The sequence below is a fragment of the Paralichthys olivaceus genome, chromosome 4 (genome assembly GCF_024713975.1).
Source record: "Paralichthys olivaceus isolate ysfri-2021 chromosome 4, ASM2471397v2, whole genome shotgun sequence".
NCBI classification, from domain to species: domain Eukaryota; kingdom Metazoa; phylum Chordata; class Actinopteri; order Pleuronectiformes; family Paralichthyidae; genus Paralichthys; species Paralichthys olivaceus.
This window is the reverse complement of record NC_091096.1, coordinates 3233706-3257688: the sequence shown is the minus strand read 5'-3', so window position 1 is coordinate 3257688 and position 23983 is coordinate 3233706. Positions and strand designations below refer to the sequence as shown.

Sequence of the window (23983 nt, the reverse complement as noted above, 5' to 3'; positions counted from 1 at the left end):
GATAGATCTGCCCGATCATCTGGAAATGTGGCGGATTCTTCCTTGGGTTGGTCGGTTCAGTAGAAGACTATCAACAAAAGATAATGTTGTTTTTACTGACTTTAAACTGTGTTCCGATACTTTCCTCTATTTCCAGGATGATCCCACGTCATCTCTTCTGCATGAATCTGTTTTTCTCCACCTTCTTTCAAATATCAGTTTAAAACACACAACGTGGTTTGCGACGAGCGCCTCCTGTCGTGAGCTGGGGCAGTTCTGTGGTCCGTACCTCACTGGAGCGGCGCGGCCGGTGCGCCTGAGCAGTGGAAGTGGATGTTCTGCCACTTGCTGTCTCTGCGATGCCAGACGCGAGTTTCCTCTGACTGGCTGGAGCGCGGCCGCCCCTGGCTGTCGACGTACTGAGTCAGGCGGATGTAAGCGATGCAGGCGGCGTCCTCGCCGATCAGGTGGACGTGGGGGTTGAGGATGGTTGTGTGGATGGGTTTGCTGTTCTTGGCCAAAACTGAAAAAGAAGGTGAAGGATAATGTCACAAGAAACAAGCTCTGTTCCCACTAATGTTAATGTTAAGTCTAATTTAAAGTTGTACCACTTTAATCCTGCTTTTAATTCAGTCTCATTCCATTTTATGATTGTCTGTTCTTATTTTTGTCTTCTTTAGTTTGATCTTTTCTTCTGCTTCTTTTTATATCCTTGCACTACTTTCTCTCTATCCATGCTTGTGTTGTTTTTTCTCTATCATACAGCACTTTGGCTCAACCCCTGTTGTGTTATATATAAATACATCTGAAAGCTTGTACTGTGAGAACCGGAAATCTGATACGGGCAGGTGTTTGAAATTGAAGCATAAGAACTGATTTCATGATGTCATCTAGCTTTCTTTGATTTCTCTCTGCACTGCTGTTAAATGATGGAAGACAAATGTATTTACACTGAAAGCACCAAAAAGTTACAACATCATTATCCAAGCAAAACAACTGCAACAGCAACAATCAATAAATCTATTGATCTTACGGTTCTCAAAGTAAAATCTGTGGAAATCCATCCCCTCCACCAGGTTGCCCAGCGCCTCCGGCTCAAACGAAGTCAGCCCGTGGTCGCAGATCTTACTGAAGGCAGCAGATCACAACATGTTTTAATCAAGCCACATGTTCAACACGTTAACGAGCCAAAGACAAACTTCAAACTCACGCATATGCCTCAAAGTCTCCGTTGTTGATGGCCTCTATCAGCTGCTCTGTGATCTTGATGATTTCTTGTTTGCGCGCTGCAGAGAACAGTGGGAACAGATGTTAATCACAGGTCATCGCAGCAGCCGGTCAGATGGAGAGGAGTTCAATCAATTTTTATTGTATTAGATAATGTGAACAGAGAAAACTGCAGAAATATTCCAGTTTGTATAATGAGCTGGAAAAGTATGTTTCAAGGTGAAATGACTTCAATTAAAGGCAGGAAGTGTCCAAAAAAACCAACAGAGAGCCTTCGCTCGTCATCAAGTCAAACACGCTTTAATCTGAGCACACACAGGGTTTCTCCTCATATCACTGCAAACAACGTGTTCAACCACCAAGCAGCCAAACGATGCATGAATCCCTCTGCAGTCAGTCAGTCCAGTTTTAACGCTCAGAGCCAACAAGCACACACGTCCTGGTTCTGATCCATCATCGCTGACAAAAGAGAAATTTAACTCAATGTTCTTTATCAAAACAGTGACTGTTGAATCTGCTCTCACACACACACACAAGCCTGCACTGAAATCCTGAAATGTTATTTCATGAAGCCCCTGATCGGCTCCCATGCATCACGGTCGAGGTCGAGGTGGCTCATGCTCGGTACTCACTCTGGGAGGAGGACAAGGGGGGGCTCGAGGGGGAGTGAGGGGGAGGTGGGGAGGTGGAGTGTGCAGGTGGAGGTACAGCCCTGGCGCTAGGGGCCGGCGCAGCATCACTCTCAGGCGCAGGGGGCGCTGGCACCCTGCGGACGCTGCTTACCAGGTCTGTGAGCCGGGACACTGATCAGTGTCCAGACAGGACGAGTGGATGGATGGAGGATGGATGGAGGTGATAGAAGGCAAGAACAGGATAGAGTGAGAAACATAGGAGACGATACAAGTATGAAGGAAAGAAATCTAATCAGTTAAGATGGCTGTATTTAGAAATAATCTATTTTACTCCTTTTCCCAAAATGACCCATGAACGACAGAATCATCTTTTTCATGCATCATCTTGGTGCGGAAGATGCAAATTCAGGTTTTTAAGTCTCGTGGCCACTCGTCCCCATTCCTGCTCTTTTCTACTTACTCTGCATGGGGACGGCAGGTGTGTGTGGCGGGGAGGGGGCTGAGAAGACAGCGGGAGGCGGTGTGACGGATCTCCCTTCACCGTCGGACGCGGGCCCTGAGCCCCTACGCACCGAGCCCAGCAGGTCAGCAAACTTTGCAGCGGCTGAGTTTGGGAGGGAGGAAGAGGGGGAACATGGGAGACACTTGAGGGAACTGAGACGAGATGGCTCTGTGTGTGTTTGAGAGCTCTCCAGTCATGACATGAGCACAGAGCAAAATTCATGCTTGGAAATCTATTGATGATGATGTGACTGTCACCAGCATTGACTTGCTGTTCCACATTGATGCATAAGAGGGAGACAACCTATAAATCTCGACACACGTGGCGTGGGCGGAATTAAGTAAGGGATGTATGGCGGAGGAGTAGAAATACTACAAAACATCAGTGCCTTGTTTCTCTCGACTAATTATGTTGTTCGTAGATATTTTAGATGGAGAGAAAGACGTCCTGCAGGTTCTGATTAGATCTAACGTCGGGGGTTTAGTTTTGCTAAATGGCGGCAGACGTATTTGCTTTGGATACATGCAGGGTTTAGTCAGGGTGTGAATGTGTGAGTGCGTTACAGGCTGCATCTGGCGGGGCCATGCTGACTTACAGTGCACGGCAGCCGAGGAACCCTGAGAGCTCTCAGGCTGGGAGCTTGTGCTGGACTGCGTCTTAAGCGAGCTGTTGTCTAAGCTCTTCCCTGATAACGTGCACAGAACGAGACCAAACACACACGTATGTATATATATATATGTGAACAGAGATGACAAGCATTTGCACATATTGCACACAACAATAAACACAACGGGGGTGTCACAGTGAGGAATGATCGGAGCAGTGGGGGGGTAAATACAAGATGATGAACCCACTCAACCTTCACTTCTCTCGCTCTCAGATATTACAGCTACTTTTCACCCACAATCCTCTGTCACTGCATCTCACTGGAGAGAAAAAAAAAATCATTTTCCTCATTATCCCAGTTAATGGCTCCATCTCAACTGTGGCTGCTGCATGTGCCGTTACACTGAGGCGTTAAGCTCCAGCGAGCAGAGGATGGATAACGAGAGAGAGTTGGATGTTACTCATTACGGCTCGTCTGTTTTATCAGCTGGCACAGAGGGGCACATGAACACTCACTGACAAGTAGAGGGAGAGAAAATGTCCCTGCAGGAATTTAAAAAAAAGAAAAGAAAAACAGATGGCACAAGACCGGCGGAAAAGAGATGGCACATTAATAGAGGTATTATTGCAGCCTCACAATCCTGTTTCATCATCCATCAGTCCATACTGCGTATCGTTAGAGGGGGGGTGGGGGGGAGCTGGAGACAATCCCAGCTGACATTGGGCAAGTGGTCGGTTACACCCTGGAAGGGCTCGCCTGCAAAATCACAGGGCAAACATATAGAGACCCCTCACGCTCACATTCACACCTAAGGTCAACTCAGGAAGCTGCAGAACCCGGAGGGAACGCAGACACTGGGAGAACACGTTCCACACAAATGGCCGGGATTCGAACCAAGGCCCTTCTGGCTGTGAGTCAACAGAAAATCAGAGGAAAGAGGAAGTCACGGTACGGCGGTTTGACTGACATGTGATCCCTGGGAAGTACAGTGCAGCAACATCCCCCGGTTTGAATTCTACAGATGTCACAAGTACAAACTTCATAGTTTGCATTTTATCAGCAAGTCCCCCAAATAATCAGAACTCAAAAATGATCATTAACACAGATTGGATCAACAAGCCCTGTTGAATATTCTCTTGTTTAAAAGTATTGAGAGCAACACAACAGAAATGTGTTCACATGCTCTGGAAGCCAGCTCAGGTGTTGGGTTACAATCAGCTGTCGAGCCCTCGCTGACCTGTCGAGACCCAACAAAGGAAAATAAGACAAAACCCGGTTCCAGCCAACGTGAGTCCTCCCACACTCACCTGGCTCTTGTAGTTTTCTGACCGTGTGCTATCCGCCGCTTCGTATCTTAAGATTCTGGAGCTGCAGTGCGAGACTGACACTATCCGAGGGTGGCGCTAGCAGAGCAGTGAGTCTCCAGCGGCTCTCTGGGCTCTGTTTCCTGCCACCGCCGCTAAAATTAGACACCAACCCCTGTAGCCCCAGAGCCCCCAACAGAAGGTGCCCTTGCCCTCTCCATTCCTGCCAGAGGGGTGGGCGGGGGGGTGGGACTCCAATTTGAGACCTTGGAAGGGATGGGAATAGGGCGGGGGCGGGGGGGCCTTTCACTGTGGGTAGAGGGGAAGTACAGAAGAGTCGAGGGGGATTTCCTTCTTTTCATTTAGTGACATTTTCATAATGAACTTTAAAAAAGCAACCTGAGAAACGAGCGCTGGATAATAAAACAATATCAATAACTATCGCAGGACAGTTTTGATCAATAGCAGTATAAGAAAAGTCCAATATACTGTGTATCTATATATTGATACTGCAATTGTGCAAGAGGGAGGAAGTACAACCACAGATTTGTAAAATGTTTGGGCCCGTACCGAGTGAGTCTGTGTCTCTTCCATTAACACTTTTATTCTGCTCTGTATCTCGAACTCATTTATAAAAACTCCTGATAACAAGAGAGACGGGAATGAAAACTTTTATCCTGGATACTGAGTAGATTCTTTGTGTTCTTTCACATTCTCATTTTAACATCACCATGTTTACTCAAGTTATTTCAAGTTGAAATGAAAGCTTGGCTGATTTATTGGTCTTTCGCAGACACACAGTATCAATGCTAATGTTTGCCCATATGCTAATGTTCAATATTTATTATTCATATTATTATTTATGTCAGCTGGTATATTGGTATCTGAAATGTTTCACTCCCTACATCGGTATCGACATCGGTGAGGCTCCAGTTCAAATCATTTCTAGTGTCTGAAAGTATTGATGAAACTTGAATAAATAAAACTAATACGCACACTCTATGTTGTAGTTTCTACTTTGTCCACTTGAAGTTAAAAACAATTCACAGTTCGATCCTCTCAGGGTTTAAAGTCAGAGTGTCTCAGCTACTGTTCCTCTTCTTTTGCCTCATTTAGAAGTTTCACTTTAACTTTCCAGGAGATTTTCAAACTAGAATTCATCAGTAAAATAAGAGCAGCTCCCCTCGAGAACTGTTTGATGAGTTGTGACACTGGTTCATTTTCTTATAGACCGACATGAAGCTAGGCTCTGACGAGGCTGCCAGGGAATTGGTGACATAGCAGCAAAGCCTCTACAGGGAAGAGGAGGAGATGGAGGAGGAGGAGATGGAGGAGGAGGAGGAGGTGGAAGTGCACATTCTGTTCTGTACGCTCGGCACTGAAATGATGCGTTCATGACCCGATTTAGACGCATTGTACTCAGCTCAGTTACGGAGAACACAGGTTTTTGAGTGTGTTGGTAAAGACACACACACACACACAACAAAAGAAGGCCAGACACAAAAGCAGTTTGTGAAGTTATTTGCTCATAAATGTGTTGTATCCCACACAAGAACTTATTTCACAGCAACACATACACACACACACACACACACACACACACACACACACACACACACACACACACGAAGCAACTACTCAACTCTGCAAGCTGATACCTCACACGGGCACGTCGGTATTTCAGAGGTGTGTGTTTCTCAGTATTAAGGTTTCAGCCAAACGCCAACACTTTTGAGAAAGCCAAACCACAACAGCGTTACAAGGCCGTTTACTTTTCACAGACCCCCTCACACACACACACACACACACACACACACAAACCAGCAGAAGTAATACAGCCAGAGTCCATGAGGGGTCAGTAAGTAGTCAGCTGTCTGGGCCTGGTAGCCATGCTGGTGACACTTGCACCTTCAACACATTAAGCGTTCCAATAACTCTAAATTTAACAACATGAAATATTCATTTAGTTCATATTGTTGTGATCATAAATGTTTTGGGGTGTTTATACTCAAACTAATTTTAATTTTTTGCTGCACTTTGAACCTGTAAACTTTTAAAATAGTCAAGAAACAAGATGACACACGTGGCTCAGTCAAAAAGAGAGAGAGAAACATCCCATAATAGGCCATTAAAAAGTCAAAGTAGGTCACAATAAGAGAGCTTCATCCCAACATTTCATTTTCACCCTGAGGCTCGTGATGGTGCAGCAAAAGAAGAAGCTCCAGCAGCCGTGAGGTTTTGGGACATTCTGCACGCTCTCTTGTTTAACTGTAATTTCAGTTTCATTCAAGTCAGACTCATTCAGGCACAACAATTATGTCGGTAACAAAAGAACCTCTTTCACTGTAAAGAGAAGTTAAGAATCCATTTCTTTTCTCAATGGTAACAGCAGAACTTGTCAAAATCCACCTTCACAAAGACGTTAAAGCTTCTGTTGTGCTGAATTAGAAGAATATTTCTGACAAGGACAGGCGGCTCATTGGGAGTTAGTTGTTCACTGCCTGGCTGCAGCAAAACAGTGCCTTTTGTTGGCAGCGATCTCTTATCAATAATCAATACGTGTTACTTCTCTTACCTTTCACGTCTTCGTCCTCCACGGTGGTGTTGCTGCTGTCTGATGACTCCTGGAGGTCAGACACAATCAGTCAGTTTGGGGTTGGAACATAGCAGCAACATAGAACATGTTTTTAAAGATGGACGACGTGACACCTCCCCAAAGTGAAGCCGTGTTCATATCCGAAATATTTTAGTGGGAGGGCTCGGAGATGCGTCGTCCATCTTTGTTTACGGTCTATGAGTAGCACAGAAATTGTGCTGAATACACATGAAGACGCACGTCAGAGGAGCGGTAAACACACAATCAGAACAAAAGCCAGCAGGGGGCATACTCACGTCTTCACAGAACTAAATCCGAGAGGACCAAAGACGCATCAACACTGATTAATGTGGAATTCAACCATAAGCAGATGCCAAACAATTGACAGAGTTCATTAGTCACAATCATCCCACCTCTGGAAACGTAAAGTCAAACCGTCTAACCCATCCGCCCGATACCCCACCTCATCAACACTTAATCCATATTAGACTTTTTTATCCTGGACCTGAAAGCTCTTTTCTTCTATTACTGTGTGTATATGTGTGGTGCATCACAACGTGTGGACAAAGGACGTCTTCCCTCCACAGGGGGATCTTGTCTTGTCTCTTGCTGAAATAGAAAACTCAGTGGGATGGGCTCCATCCATCTGTTCCAACAACACAAGCAGAACTGATCCTCTGCTGGTCATCATAGGAAGGAGACGCGAGCTACTGGTCCGTCCACCTGGTCGTCTCACTCTTCACAGGCTTTCACCAGAGGAGAGGTTGGCTTCTAATTTCCAATTAGCAGATTAAACGAGCCTAAATTCCCCTACGTGTAGAGTTGAGAAACCCATTGACCCCATTAGCAGTGCACATGTGCACGAAAAGCCTCGCGAGCAAAAAGCACAAGAGCGGTTTCAAAGCAGGATCTGCCTGTTGACTGCTGAAGAGAGAAAAGTGTTGAACGTGTGTGAGGGAGAGAGAAATAAAACATACAAACTCAAACTGTACTCAGTTCAGTATTCTTATAAATTACTTTTTGATTTCCTATATAGCTGCAGTTATAACCAGTTGACTTTACTCTGAGGATGGACTCGACGTTAAATGTAAAGATCACCCAAAACCTGTGTTCGGCTCAAAAGCCCAAAAAGTTGTTTCTCCTTCGTCTTTAGCCGTGATCATCAACACTCTCTCCCTCCCTCCCTCCCTCCTCCTGTTCTCTTCAAAGTATAAAGTTTTTTAACTGAGGTATTTATTATATAGCAGCACACACACACAGACACGTGCACATACACATTAGTCAACCAACGCTGTGGTGCGCTCACACAGAGGGATCAAAAGGCACGAGAAGATGAGGAAGAGGAGGAGAATGACAAAGAAGAGCAGGTCAGGAGTGAGGAATGATGTGTACCTTTGTTCCGTCTACTGGATTATGGATGACGGTTGTCTGAGGTTCCTGCAGGAGGAGGAGGAGGAGAGATGGAATGAACGAAAAAGAAGAGAAAACGGATAGAGAGAGAGAGAGAGAGAGAGAGGGAGGGAGGGAGGGAGAGAAAGAGAAAAAACAAATTGCATAAAAAGAAAATGGCCGAAGAGGAAGAAAGAGGTGACATGAATGTTGGATGAAGAGAAAGTGCTTGTTAAGGTGGGTGGAGAAGAAAGACGAGAGGGAAAAATCAGAGTGGGTGGATGAGCTGAAACTGTAATTTGGAGTCAGTTTTGTTCTCTGTGGATACACACACACAAACACACACACAGACACACACACAGACACACACACAGACACACACACAAACACACACACAAACACACACACTGAGGAAAACTGTGACAGTCTTTCTCAGGGTTTTGCTGAACATGCATCTATTTCTGCGCTGCCCGGCTGTGCATGCATGATTAATTCTAAATATGACTTGTGTCGTGTCTGTTGTCACACAATGCAAATATGTCACGAATCAAGAGGGTTGTTAAATTAAACAAACAAACATGTTCTAGAGAGACAAACACCAGCCTCGACGTCTGACAAGACGAAGACACAACCAGCGAAAACACTTCAGATGCTCCACAAGATGAAAACCAGGTCGTTCTGCTGTTTGATCCCTTTCAGTTCAGTCCAACATGGCTGTTTATTTATCAGAACTGTGTGTATGGAATCAGCTGAGTTTCTCCTATGGAGTGGCCACCTAACCTCTTTACTTCTTGTTGTCTTCTTCTGCCATCAACTATGTAAAAACTAAGCATTACTACTTTTATAAATGGCTTTTTCCAGCTTCTTCACCCGTTCACGCACACACACATCTCTACTATATCAGCACTTGGGTTCAGTATCTTGCCCGAGGTCATTTGGGAATGCGGACTGGTTGCCAGGGATCGAACCGAGGACGTTTCAAAGTAGTGGATAACTAGCTCCACCTCAACAATCTCATCGTCTAAACCTGCAACTTGTATCTCAGATCCTATTCCTACAAAGTTGCTTAAAGAAACCTCTGACAAATAGGACTTAACTGAATACAATCATTCTATCACTGTCATCAGGAGGTTTTAGTCACCACCCTCCCAACCACCCTAGAGCTCATCGCAGCACGGAGACACTAATGACTTTCTGAGTCATCTGTGTGCACCCAAGTTAACCACGGTGTTCCTCAGGGTTCTGTGCTCGGCCCAATTTTATCCTCATTATATATGCTTCCACTAGGAAACAGTATCAGGACACACTGGTGGCTTTTATGGGATCTCGGTGGCCGTCCGTAAAATAAATGCAGTTCACGAGGGGGAAGAGTCCGTAAATAACGGAATTGAATGGAAACAGGAAGTTAGAGAACGGAGGAGTTTTCCACCTTATTACAGTTCATGTGTTCAAATATCTGTTCACAGTTTCTGCTATGACTAATTCCAATTTTAGAACAATTAATGGCTACTTGAAAATACTGGTACTTGTACATGTGTACTGGTACAGTGTGTACTGATGGTTTTTCAGAATGGAGACATATTTCTACAGCTCTGCTACAAACTCCCCCAGGAGGTGACACCTCTGTGATGACCGATCATCAGCTGTCTCCCTGGTGATGATGGCGGTGTTGTCAGGGCAACCATCACCCAGGGCAACTTGGGAGATGAAGACGAGCGAGAACAAAGTCACTAGGGTTTGTGGGAAGGGGGGCGCGTGCTGATGGCGTCACATCATCAGACCTCACATTCACACTGTGGCAGTTCCAGGGATGTTTGAGTAGCCGAGCAACTTATATATATATTCTGATATCTACTTCGACTATAAGCACTGGATTATTTTAGTTACTGACTCACTGTAAAAATCTGTGGCAGTCGAATGCAAAAGTCTGAGCAGTTTGAAAATCTGTGGGCAGATCTGCATCCTAAAAATATCTCTGATCAGAGTGAGATGTTTTTTTATTTATTATTCAGACTCTTGGCCGGCCAGAGAAACACAGGCACGCTGTGGCATCCGCCAAAGGAGGGTTAATGAAAACTATCTTACTACTACATTTGAGTCCAAGAAACAAAAGCTAAGTTGTATTCAGTCCAAAGATCAACTAAATACGTCACATGTACAGGGGTGTTGAAACATTTGTGTGACGCAGATATATTTAGTGTGCAGGAGTCTCAAAGAGAAAACCCAAACTCCTCAGCTGTGTTTCATGTCTGGGTGGGTGAGATCATTACTGTGGCATCTAGGACTCAGTTGTGATTTATTCAGAGTAGCTGCTGGTCTGGTTATGTCACTGGAATAAAATAAAGTGCTGTTCTGACTTGATAATGTCACAAAATGTGTCAGGTACATTACGCTCACAGTGCTAAAAGAATCAGGAAACAAGAATGAGCTTTTTTTCTGTCCCTAAATTCAAATAAACCATTTAATTACTCTTTGCTACATTTTTTAATGGAAGTACAATGATATCCAGAAAACTAACGCTGATCTAAATGAGTCTTTAAATGACAGCGAGCAGTCCGGAGCAGCTCCGAGAGGCAGTTTGGCAGAAAGAAAAGAGCACATGCTGTGAAGCTGTCACTTCCTGTAGCACTTCACCCTGAGTGATTAGCGGCGCACTCGTGCAACACAGTAGATCATTCGAGTCACGGAAAAAACAGAAAGAGGATGAAGATCTTTTCTGTTTTTATCAGAGGTGCAGATCTCTGACGGATTAATGATGGCGACAGTGGGCAACAGAGTCGATAGGACAAACTGTGGATCACTACAATAACATGGGGTGCAGAGCGTAGCCCCGTTTCCTTTGAGGGCTGGGGCAAGTCCCGGCTCACATTGGGTGAGAGTCTCCAGTAAAACCCAATCTGCATGTTGGTCTGTGGGAGCACAGACACAGGGACAACTTGCAAAACTGGGGTTAGAGAATCTTCTTGCTGTGACAGAGCTAACCTCACACATAACCTGGATAATAATTCCCCTGCAGGAACGATGCTCAGTAAAAATCCTGCTCTGGCTCCTGAACTTTCCTCCCAGCTGTAAACACTCACAGATTCTCTCTCTGTGACCGTGTGCCAGGAGCAAGCAGGTCACGATTCCAGCCAATCAGCCGATTTCACAGATTTTCTCAGCTTCGACAGAAGAGCTGGGGTTCTCAGAAGTCAGCTGGTGTGCTATTTGCCTGGAAGGACAATCTGCAGCCCTTTGGATGCTCATGTGGTGGGGGGTGGGGATGGGGGGGGCACTTCTTTTACACAGGCATAAATAGGAAGGAGGGGGGTAAATCACACTGACAGTCCTGGCAGGCATTGGCTGCCGGTTCCCGTTTGGCAAACTTTCACTGACACAGAAAATGACACGGCAGCAGCGTACCAACCCCCGTGCGAGTCACACAGCATCCCCACCTGCCGCTGGGGAAATGACATCACCTGCTGGTTCCAGATGTAGCCATGACAGCGGCGATGGAAAAGATCAACCACAACCCGAAAAGACAGACAAGAGAGGAGGTGAAGAAAGAGGGGAGTGAGGCAGGGGGAGAGTAAGGGTTCTGAGGCGGTGGGACACACACACACACACATATACATGTGAAGGGAGGGTCGGGAGGTAAATACCAGAGCAGGTGAAGGGACGTTTCCTTTGGGGCTGGTGACTATGCTGTTTTTGGTGCTGTTTGTCTGGGGCTGTGCAGGAGAGGAGAGGAGGAGAGAGGGAGGAGACACAACAAGAGTGTTAACAATGGCAAGGGGTGGGTGTGTGTCCATGCATGTGTGTGTGTGAAGTGATCAGTCACTTCTCTGATGGTGTAAAATTCTAAATTTAAATAATCTCGCTGAAAAATTATTGAAACCATGAATTGTTGAAGTTTTTTTTCCTGTCTGTCAACTGTGGATGGAGGGATGGACGGAGGAATGGATGGATGGGTGGATGCAGGGATTGATGGATGGATGGATGGATGGATGGATGGATGGAGTGATGGATGATGGATGGATGGATGGAGTGATGGATGATGGATGGAGGGATTGATGGATGAAAACTGATGGTGCTGTGTGATGGATAAGAATCTAAATAAACCAGTGGAGTAAACTGAACATGTTTGAGTCCAGTAGATGTCAGACAGCAGCAGTGATGAATTATGTAAAACATGAATTCACAGGAGCGATCTATAATTGAGATGGATGAAACGAGCGTGTTGACATCATCTGTGACTTCCGCTGCTTTGCAACTGCGTCACTTGTGCGTAATGAACCTCCTTCATCAGCCTCTATCAAATGTTGCTTTGAAGACCACACATCAAAGTGCGGCGGCCTTACACCTTTATCACATCTGCATTGATTCAATCTACATGGCATTAATCGTAAAAACCCTGCTTCAGAAAAGATTCTCTCGGAACTGAGTCGTGGGCGTGGAGGTGGAGGTGGATCAGATTTTAATCAGTTTTACATCACGGCCGTTTTATTTCTACCAGACGGTGATGGAGGTCGAGAGACGTCTCGGGTTATTTAATGCCCCATTCAGCCTTTAAACGGTCTGAATGTTAAAAGCAAGAAGACATTTGGCAAAGAGGGGGAGAGGATTCACAGTGAGGAAATTCAAGGACGTCTGACGAGGTTCACAAAGTTAGAGGATTAGATTTTAGATGTTTTCATGTTTTATCTTTTTTAATACATACAATTATAAGTATAGAGGTGATGAGGTATAGAATTATTTACCAAGTGTAATGTAAAATATGTGTGAACGTAATGTTTGTACATTTATTTCACATTTATCATAATAATTTAGCATTAATTTATTTATTGTGACATATTAAAACATTGCTAAGACAATACTTAGTATTTGTGCATGTTATCTATCGATTTAATAGTAATTACAAACACTGATACTACAGAACGACTAACAATCATAGTTATATTATAAAATGTTGACAATGACTCACACACATATAGTGGTTTGACAAACTGACTTGCAAGATGGAAAGGAAGTGTGTGTGTGTGTGTGTGTGTCTGTGTGTGTGTGTGTGTGTTTAGGAGAAGAGAGGAGACAAAAAGGAGCTTAAACATCAGCACACACAAGTGCAAAAACACAACACAACATACACACAGAGCAGCCAGGAAAATAAAAGCTGGTGTAAGCTGACAGTAAGATGACATATAGACTTTTTCCACACTAACACCCCCCTTCACACACACACACACACACTCATCCAACCAAAGCTGTCGTGAGCCATCACTCCGCTGCCTCTGCCCCCGACAGTAACAGGAAATGTGTTCCTCAGCTAAGCGACGATTAGCTGGTGAAATCGTCTGCGGGATCAACCCGTGTTTAAAAATGTGGCACGATGACAACAGTCCTGAACCAAGTGTTGACGTCCGGAGCCAAACGTCTGCAACATTTTCCACTTTGGAAGCAGTGGCATCACGGTGAGATATAATTAAGTTCACAGCCGAGAGGTCGTGTGTGGAGAAGTGTTCGTCTTCACAATTTCAACACAGTTTAAAGATGTTTCCAGGGACGAGGAAGGGGAATGTGGGGAAAAGTGTCCACAGGGTGTGAAAAGACATCAGTGCACAGGGAGGAGAGACGGTGGGGCCGCAGAAAAAAAGTCAGGTGAGAGGGACATGAGGGTTAATCAGGGAAGAGGAGAGGAAAATGAGTTGGGAGTCAAATTCCCTTCCAATGCACTTGGCTGAATTTGAAAAAAATAAAGAAGTTCAGTGCTCAGAGGACTCAGGAGCAATGATGCTCCCACCAGGGTTGCCAGGTCTGCGGTTTTCCAGGGGAATTGGGCTACGCGGGTTGATTCTACCTGTTTTTTTCAAAGTAAAAACTAACAATGTTCACAGAGCTGTATTTAATTTGTGATAATAAACTGTCTGTGGTGATGAGGTCGTTTTTGGGCCTTGGATAAAGAACTGTTTTGAGTTAACTGCTTTTAATCCTGATACACTAAACTTCTCCACTTTCTGAGCTGTGTTTTCAGTTGTTCATGCTTTATGTGTGGTATATTTGGAGTTCTGGTATTATTTATTCAGCTGGTTTTGTCACGCAGACCTGGTAACCCTGTCTCTAACCTCTCTATTCTCTACCTCCCACTTTTTTCAGTGTGCACCGTCTCGTCAGACCAAAGAGTTCTGTGTTAAAACTACGAGCACCTGTTCTATAAAAACGCCCCTGACAGATCTGGAGCAGCGTCCCTGGAGTAACTGATGGAAACATCCTGCTTCCATTACAATCTCAGAATAATGTCAGGGTTAGTCTCATGGCAACAACTCCTGCCCAGCATCTTCTGTCGCTGAAGTACAGCATGTGGTAACTGTCTTTATTAATTAGATGTGTTCCGAAACCAATACCAGCAAGTACAGTTTGCAAGAAGAAGTGAAGTGAAGTGATGAATGTGTCAGTAATTTAGAAACGTTTCACAGCAAAGTAAAATGGTGACGGGTAACGTGTGCAAGACTTCAGTGTTACATTTATTTCTATTTAAAGTAATTGTTGTGCTTTCCTAGATGTATTTATTTGTGTTCTTTTTCAGTATTCTCTGTTTGAGACAACAATGATAGCAATCATCACTTCCAAATACAGTTAGTATACATGTTTTTAAAAATGTGCTGGTATTGGATCAGTACTCAGTATCTGCAGATACGCAAAGTCCAGGTATCGGAATCAGTACCAGGAAGGTATGGTATCAGAACATCTCTTTTCTTTGTTCAGTGTAACAGTTAAATATTAAATTTCTGTTTCCGAACTTGTAAACTTCATAACTTCTTGTGCACCGGAGAAGTATTCTGACTCCAGGCGGCTGTTTTAATATAAAAGCTTTATGAATGAGGCATCAGTGTGTCACAGTGAAGGGAAGGAGACTCGACTCCACCTATGTAATAAAGTAAAGGCAGCGAAAAGGTGAATAAAAAGAAACAATGGTTCACCAGAGGAGAGAGGGAGCAGAGAAAGGAATAACGGGGCAGATGCATAAATTGCATGCTCACCATATACTGAACAGTCGAGCTGGACTTGCGTTTCTGTCCTCAGGCGATGGATGAATGGATGGATTTATAGATGGATGGACGGCAGAAGAAAGTGGGGGTAGGGGGTAAAGTAATCATTTACAACAAGAATGAACTGATACAAAGAAAAAAATAGAACTTGTCAGACTAAACCAAAACTTTTACATTTTGCAGTGCAGTCTTTGACCCTTAAAGGAAAAGAGAAGAAGAAGGACGAGTATCTGACTGACAGCAGAAGTGGAGAGGTGCACAAAGACGGAGCGGAGCAGGGGTTTGAGAGGAAGTCATCAGGAAAAGTGTCCCAGAGGAGTCGCACAGACGTCAAAACTGCTCTTCTATTTTCAACAGAAAATAAAGAAGAGCAAGAGAAGGAAGTGTATGACAAGGAATTCCCCCAGAACTCATCTTAAATTTAAAATCGCGGCTCTGTTAAATGTAGCATGTGCACATTAATAAATGATCAGCACAATTTGTGGACGTGGGTGCATGTCAGGAAACAGACCAAATCTGTTTTGCAGAGGTTCTGGTCGATGCGAATGAATGCTACAGATCAAGATGTCAGTGTAACGACACGGATGCTGATCGGAGCAGCAGTAGCTGGCAGCACAAGTCGCTGAAGGTGGCGAGAACTTAGTGCCCGTTTGCATGGAGCAGGTGCTGGATTTGAAAAATGTCAGGTGCCGTTACGCATAAGTGACCCAGCGGGGGGGGGGAGAAGGAGGACGGGCCGAGGAGAGGAGGTCAGGGTCGCCAAGAGAACAAGAGCACATGTGCAGGGAGGAAAAAAAGAAGAGAAACGAAGGAAGGTGGGGGGGGGGGGCAAAGGAGGAACAGCAGCAAATGAAGACGACGCCTTTAGAAATGGTTTAGGGCGAGTGTGTGTGGAGCCTGTTGCTAGGCGATGAGTGCGGCGCAGTGGAAGTAAGCGTCTATTTCTGTCGTCTGAGTTTCCAGGGTCCAGACTGGCAGCTATTCCTGGAACCAGAGTCACATTCCCTGCTGAACCGACTGAGCAGGAATGGGAGGGGGGCATTCGCACGCGCACACACACACACACACACACACACACACACACTGCTGCACATGCACATGAGCAAATCACACATGCAGACACCCACACTTATGCACACTCTCTATGTGCAGGCTTGCTAACACCCCCACTTTCATTCTTCTTTTGAACTGACAAATATGATATATTAACAAACACACACACACACACACACACAACAATACAGAAACACACATCTGTATGTCCACATGCATGTGCACAAACCTCTACTTAACATGATGTACAATGCTGAGGGGCAAACATGTTCATCTGCATGTACATCATGTTCCGCACTTTGTCACACACTACCATGCACACGTGCTACACACACACACACACACACACACACACGTTTGTGAAAGCTGTGTGTGGGATGTGTTACTGTAATGTGTGCGTGCACGAGCGTGGGATGGTGAGAGATCTTCATTAAGGGATGAACAGGAATGTGAGGTTAAAGACCAGATGGGGTGAGCAGGAAAAGGAAGCAGTGAATGAGGAGGAAGACGCAGAGATGGAGGGATGAGAGCGAGAGGAAGTGATGAAAAGAACGAGTGGGGCGGGCTGACAGATGGTTACATTTAATAATGGAGATGGAGAGGTGGCAATAATGCTAAATCAAAATAAAGGGCTTTCAAAAGGGATGTGCTACGTGAGGCTGGCTGATACATGCACATACAGAAAAAAACGAAACAGACACTTTTTTTTTTAATTCCCCCCGAACGTCTTTAAAACACCAGAAACAAACTGTTTTCAGATCGCAGATAAAGTCCAGATAATTGGGTTCGGAGTTTACCTGCAGTTTTTATTTCACACATGCACAACGCAGCGGGAGGTGACGAGAGGTGGAGCAGACAGAGACAGGAAGTGATGTATTAACTCCGGCATGGAGATCACATGATTTTGTTTTTGTTCTTATCACCACAAACTCTCTTGAAATCTTCGTCTGTGTGGCTCCATGTGTTTTTGTTTTTTTTGTTTTTTTTCCACCTTTGTGTCGGTCGGAAGCATCATCAACCTCCCCGCTCGCTCGCAGTACAAGGGGGCCAGGAGGAGAGAGAGGACAAAGTCCACAGAAACTAAGTTCGGAGAATCTCTGGAGCTCAGTGCATGTGTGAAAGCAGCTATCGCGGAGTAGAAAAAAAAAAAAACAGCCCCAAAACTGATGCACAATCTGAAAACAACACATTTGTTCTTCACTTATATCGCAAACACACACATCCAGTTAGATCGAGACAGTCGCAACATTAATGGCAGACATATTGAACTGAGTGAGATCAGCCAGAAAGAAGCAGATAGAGGAGCTGAGGAAGGATGAGGAGGCAGGAGTGTGAAGCTCCGGAGAGTGAGTGAGATTCAAGAGGAGACTGAAGAGTGTGACGACTCTTACCTTCACATCTGCCTTTTTGTTGAGCAAGGTCTTCGCTGCTGCAATGACAAGCATAAACAAAACAAGTGAGTCAGAGCCGAGAAAAGAGCAGGAACTGAAAAGTAAAGCAAATCAGTGTCAAAATCTTTGATGCTCAATATCTGCTTTAAGCTACAACAGAGATTTTATTGATTTCACTTTATCTGAGTTTTCATTAACTTGTCGCTGTGCTGGCCTCTTCCTGTTAATAAAGTGTTTAAAGGAGACATATGATGTTTTTTTTTTCAGTTTCTCTTTCCTCTACTGTGTGTACAGTTTATTTGTGAATGTAAAAGTTCTGCAAAGTTAGAAATCTGCTCCTGAAACTTCTCGTCAGAAGTACCGTTGATACTCTCAAGTGTCCAACATTTACATAATGCAACGGCTAGCGGCTATTCTGACACAACAAGTTAAAATCATCAGCCTGAATATTAAAAATATGTCTCCTTTAAACTTTCTTTTAAAACTGCAGCACTGGGACTTCTCCAGCTGAACAACCCCGCCGCATTCAAGAAGTGAGGAATTCATTGATCCATCACTTTACAATCTGCTGATCTACTTTTCTCACACAAGAAAAACATCTTCTTCCAATTAAGTTGTACTTTGATTAACTTTTTTTGTTAAGTTATGAAACTATGTCTTTAACAACAACCACCCGGTGCGTCACAAATAACCATCAATCAATCAGGTCAGATTTAGTTTGTTAGCCATATTCACAAACTACAATTAGTCTCAAGGTGCAACATCCAAAAAAACTACGGAAACAAAACTATTAACAGGGAAAAACGTAGAAACCGGATGTGAGGATCCCTCTCCCAGGACGGAGGGTTAGGGTTAGACACTGATGTGTGGCTTTTATAGGAGTAACAATCCAAAACTTTGTCAAGTTCATTGTTTCACATTGATTCTTGTGCCGAGTGGCCGTGAGGAAGCCCGAACAAAGATGGCTGCCTCTCACGGCAGTCGTGCAAACCCAACTGTAAGCCCTGACTTAAAGAGCCCTGTGGGGACCTTAATGAGGATTAGTCGTCAGTCTGCTCTCTAATGAAGGGTAATGAGGAAGAGGGTGAGGCAGGAGGGTTGGAGAGGAAGGAGGATGCTGCAGAGACAGTCCTCTGATGAGCGCATTACCCATAATCCCTTACTAACAGTGAAAGCTGCGTGCAGACGACACGACGCGGTCTGCGGGGCATTCAGCCTGACTGCGCTGCTGAAGCACGCATAGCAAGGTGGTCCCATCGCATTAGACGGAGGCGTGTTCACCCAGAGGGGCCCCGAAACAAGAGCCGCGCTCTCAGTGTGTCCGTGAGGATGCAGACGGAGGAGCAGCACTTACGAGACGCCAGATGTTTTGACGAGGTCTAACGAGTTTTTACATCTTAAAAGTTGATGACTGAAAATGCACTCAAGAAAAGAGCTCAGGCTGACGTTACGTTTCCTGTTTTGGGTGAAAATGTTTTTGAGCTATTATACATCCACAACAGAAATATTCTATTAGGCTGATGTGACAATTTATTCGACTCTACTTTTCTCTTAACTATAAAATCAAATTCCACCGCACCTGGTGGAGGGATGGGGCCTGAGTTTTTCTGTACTGCCTCATATTTTACCTCTGATATATTAAATTAGAACGCAGCCACTGATTTAAGTTTCCAAATGTAATGGTGTTTGAGTAAGAGATTAAAAAAGCTTTTTCTCTTTTTTAAATATTTATAGGTCTGTATTTTATATTTATAGGTCTGTATTTTATATTTATAGGTCTGTATTTTTAGGGTGAGACAACATCAGTATTTATAGAGTTACTAAAAGAATTGTTTTACATCAAGAGCCAAAATGTATAATGAATCATTCGACGTTATTTGAGGACGTCGGTCTGTTACAGTCCTGAGTCTGTCGCCTCTATATTAGTATGAGTGACAGTAGTTTGGGAAATAAAAGAACCAATCAGCTGCTGGTTCATGCCCCGACTCCTCCCCTTCCTCTCGTCCCCCACATCGGGAGCTTCTAAGGGGCTGAGTGCAGTTTCAGGTCTCATCAGATTCTATCACATCAGCTTCCAGCCACATTATATAAAACACTATTTCTGGTGGTCTGGGATTTATTTATTAATTAATTTGTCTCTGTCTCGTTCTCTCGTTCTTCCTCTCCCCTCCTTTGTCTCTCGGCCTGAACAAAAGACATGCTGTACTATTTCCAAACACTTTCCAAATATAATTGTAAAGATGATAATAGAGTTAGTAGACGATGTTCTTTACTGTTGTTAGAAATTTAATCGGTGGCAACAAGACAAGTGTAAATATATTTTATCATCAACATTATCAAGTTATGACAATATAGTTGTAATAATATTATTATCATAGTGGTGGGCTTATTATTATATGTATTACTATTAGTAGTAGTAGAACTAGTAGTAGTATTCTCATATATATCTTCTTTTCTTGATCCTATTATGATTATATAGAACACACACACACACACACTCTCTCTCTCTCTCTCTCTCTCTCTCTCTCTCTCTCTGTCTGTCTGTATTCATTGTTCTTGTCCTTGAATTGTTTTTTCAATGTCTTCTCTCTTGTCCTGAAAATCAATCAATCAATAAACAAACAAAATAAAACTAAACCTGAATTCCGTGAGAATTTCTTTGTTTTGATTCTGTTTGCTGTTCACTGATTTCTCGTGGGGAAGAATCGACAGGACATTTTCAAAGTCATTCAAGTCATTCCCACTCATTTTCATAAGATAATATATCTCCTGAGAGATGAGACAACTTTTTGAGATATAACTCAAGCGTGAGACAATAAAAACAAACTGCGAAAAGTCAGATACAGGATGTACGCTGTCCTAGTCCTGACTGTCCTGACTTTCTTTCTACTTTCTTTTTACTTTTCTGCCTCGGGGACATCGTATCTCACGCTTGAAGTGAGGTCTGCATATTCAGCAGTCAAGGAGGGAGCAAGAGGACGTGATAAAGAGGAAGTGGAGGGATGTGACAGTGGCGTGAACGTGCACGGTTCCCTCCTCAGCCTCCTTCCACAGGCCGGTTGTTACTGAGGAGAAGAAATGCGGTCAGAGCAGTGTCAGGTTCACTCGCTCATATTCTCTGATGGCTTGGTAGAGGAGGGAGGGATGTGAAAGGAGAGCAGATGAGAAGAGAACGAAGAGGAGGGATGTTGAAAGTGATGAGTGTTTTACTGTGCTCTTTCCGAACACCATTATTCTGTCAAAGTGTCGAAGTGAATTTTCTACCCAAGGTTGTTAACAACGGTTTAAATTCCAGTGATGATGATGAAATCTCTGTGGAAACCTGGAAAAAAAATCAAAATCAAATGTCGCTTAATTCAAACAGAAGGTGAAGAAGCAATGGGTGCTCCTTACCTTGCCAAAAATTACACATGAAGCAAGAAGAGAGAGGAGGAAGAGGTTAAAACAAAAAATCATCACTGATAAAGTCCCACTAAAAAAACACGCAGGATGCACGACTGCAAGAGCGAAGCAAGGATGGGCGTGGACTCGCATGAAGATTCAGAGATAATCACATGAGACGTAGACGTTGGCATCTGAAACTGCAACAAGCTCCTGTTGGGACCTTTTCAGGTGCAAGAACATTTTCATGGTCTTTCAGTTTGAGAGCAGGGCTGATTGATTTTCAGATTTTGAAATGCTTTCACTCTGAACCCTGCGCTGACACTCAAACAACCACTTTTGATTAGATTTCATCGGCCTGTGCTCAAACTGTGTGCTCGCACTCGGATATTTCTTTGTGCTCCCAAAGAATTATTGGGTCCGTCAAAATTCTTCTAACGTTAGAATGCCACGAGTAGTGTTGACATATTAAATTGTAGAGGCTATGTGAGTGCGAGCGCAGGGTTCTGAGTGAGAGCATCACAGAAATCTGAACATGCAATCGAGTCAAGTCTAGAATAAAGAGAAGAAGCATCTATCATACTCCTGCATGAGGGAAGGGAGAGATGCCGCAGGTTTCTGTATATGTTTGTATGAATATGGACGACAGAGCGAGGCTCCAGTAAGCCAGCGGGGGGAGAGGCGGTATAAATATTTGATTAAATCCTAGTGGAGTCTGAGGGACAAGGAGAGGACAGTGGAGTCCCAGTGGGCCAAAGGAAACAAGGACGCTACTACTACTTCTGTCTCCTCAGCTCAGTGCGAGACTGTCACGTGAAGCTCTATTTCATCTAACGCCCATGGTTCGTTTCATCCAGACCCAGAGCGAACGCATTAAGTTCACGTTCATGACCTCAGCATCTACTGCAGCATCGGCCTCTGACTGAATGTTGGTAAATTTAACAGGTTCTTCTTTTAAGAAAAAGAGTAAAACAGCCTTTTTCCAGAAATAAAGATCAGAGAAGCTGAGCTCACTGGTGAAGGCAGCCGAGGATGTGGCAGCTACATGTTCCTCTGACAGCTAAAGGCGAGTAAATAAGACTCGAGGCAAGTAAACAAGACTCAGGGGATGTTGCTCTGTGTGAGCTGTAAAGGTTATAACCTTAACAAGCTCATATCGCCACCGGGAGAAAAGTCTTTCCGCAGGTTTATTTTCAGTTCTGTGAATTGTTTAAATTCATTTTTTTTAATTTAAACACACCAGCTGTGGCGGTGACACTTGTTAGTGTGCAGCGCTTTGACAGATTTTTCACCTCTCGTCCTTCATGTGACCTCTGGACAGTTTGTGGAGGTCGTACAGTTGGGCACGTGTGTCTTCTGTTCAAATTCACCAGAAGGTTATTGGTATATGTTTTCACCCCTGTCTGTTTGTTGGTTTTAGATTTCTTCTGCCTCTCTTTGAACACATAGCATAACTGCAGTTAGTCTATTGATTGTTTCCGTTGGGTAGCGCAGATAATATCATCTGTATATACAGAATGTGGAGTGTGTGGGAGCTGCTGAGGGACACATCCTCAATGCATGAATAGTACAAAATACAAAATAGCCACAGCCACAGCCTTCATGAGAACCAGCCCAATCTTGCATCTTCCACAGTGTTCACCATGCACCACAATCTCAGTGCTGCAGCGCATGCACCGGTCCAGTGCCCCATGCAGCATTCACCGTCAGCTCCCGGGCAGTTCCATCCTTTAAGTGACAGGGGTGAACTTTCCAGTGTCATTGTCAGACAGAGAAAAGAGAGAGAGAGAGAGAGAGAAGACGAGAGAGGGAAAGAGGAGTGAGGGCGAAAGTGAGATGTATGAAATGATGGTGGAAAGAGAGGGAGAGTGGGAGCGATGCTGGTGGAGTTGACAAGAGAGGCAGAAATGACAGATTAAAGGGAAAGAACCAAGTGGAGAGATGATGTGAGAGAGGTGAGGTGGGAGGAAAAGAGGAGAAGAAACAGGGGGACAGGACAGAAGTGTGGCTGAGTCGAGGCCATGCTCTGCGCTCGCTTCTGGAGATGAAGATGAGGATGAACATGGGTCAGTGGCGCTGCAGCCCGACGATCACATCTGAGACAGGAGGTGACGGATGAGCTGACGTGGAAATGACGGCAGTAGCTCGGCTTCCATCGTTAACATCGTTTCAGATTTTAAAAATGTACGCAGCAAAACAAAAAATAGGACTAGAAGCAAACTGCTGTGAAGGTTTGAAACATGGATCTATGTTAATATCTTAACATCCCTGTTTAGTCATGTGATTAGCTCAGAACACCTTCGTTGGATAAAACAAAATATGACGTCTCTCCTAACACACGGGATGGAATCCTCGCTATTGCTGCTTCTGATGATGACACGATGGGCGGTGTCGTTAGTGATGTGGTCAGCCATCATGCTCTGAGCTGCCATGCTGAGGAAGGAGGGAGGGAGAGGAGAGACGAATGAGAGAAGAGGAAGAATAAAGAGAGGGGGACAGAGAGGGGTGGCATGCCCTGGGTGAGCCACCGTGCTACCTTGTTCCACCAGCCCCGCGGTGGTGCCGGCGGCTGCAGCCACTGCTGCCGCGGCCGCAGTGACAGAGGCCGGAGCGGTGGTCTGCCTGCTGCCCACTGATAAAGAGTCCAGCACCGGGTACACAGGACGAAAGAGGGTTACGAGTCGAGGAGGAGAGGAAGAGGAGAACGACGGGTAAAGAAGGAGAAGTGGTATTCAGAGAGAAGGGTAAAGGAAAAGGAGGTGAGAGGCAGAGGGAGGAGAGAGCAGAGGTGAGACACACAGGGCTCATTAGTTCAAAGTGGAGTTAATACAAACACACAAACACTTTTCGGCTGTGCAGATTCTGTCACAGAAGAGAACAACGTCAGGGACACACACAAA

At 44.5% G+C, this 23983-nt stretch overlaps 1 protein-coding gene across 43 annotated transcripts in view; it reads right to left on the bottom strand.

Annotated features, from left to right (window-relative positions):
* Positions 1-23983, bottom strand: part of camk2b1 (calcium/calmodulin-dependent protein kinase (CaM kinase) II beta 1) — a 56018-nt gene that overhangs the window by 4838 nt on the left and 27197 nt on the right. For 2 of the 43 annotated variants that reach the window (XM_069522979.1, XM_069522980.1), the window contains exons 13-24: positions 23620-23715; positions 17703-17737; positions 15250-15282; positions 11878-11946; positions 8240-8284; positions 6827-6875; positions 2936-3025; positions 2299-2442; positions 1839-2009; positions 1190-1265; positions 1013-1107; positions 269-502 (exon numbers count right to left, since the gene is read on the bottom strand). In XM_069522979.1, the coding sequence (XP_069379080.1) occupies positions 270-502; positions 1013-1107; positions 1190-1265; positions 1839-2009; positions 2299-2442; positions 2936-3025; positions 6827-6875; positions 8240-8284; positions 11878-11946; positions 15250-15282; positions 17703-17737; positions 23620-23715 (1136 nt within the window). In that variant the 3' untranslated portion in view covers position 269. Of the gene's footprint in view, positions 1-268; positions 503-1012; positions 1108-1189; positions 1266-1838; positions 2010-2298; positions 2443-2935; positions 3026-6826; positions 6876-8239; positions 8285-11877; positions 11947-15249; positions 15283-17702; positions 17741-23619; positions 23716-23983 lie in introns of all 43 variants that reach the window. The other 41 variants (XM_069522982.1, XM_069522983.1, XM_069522984.1 and 38 more) reach the window with 32 other exon arrangements.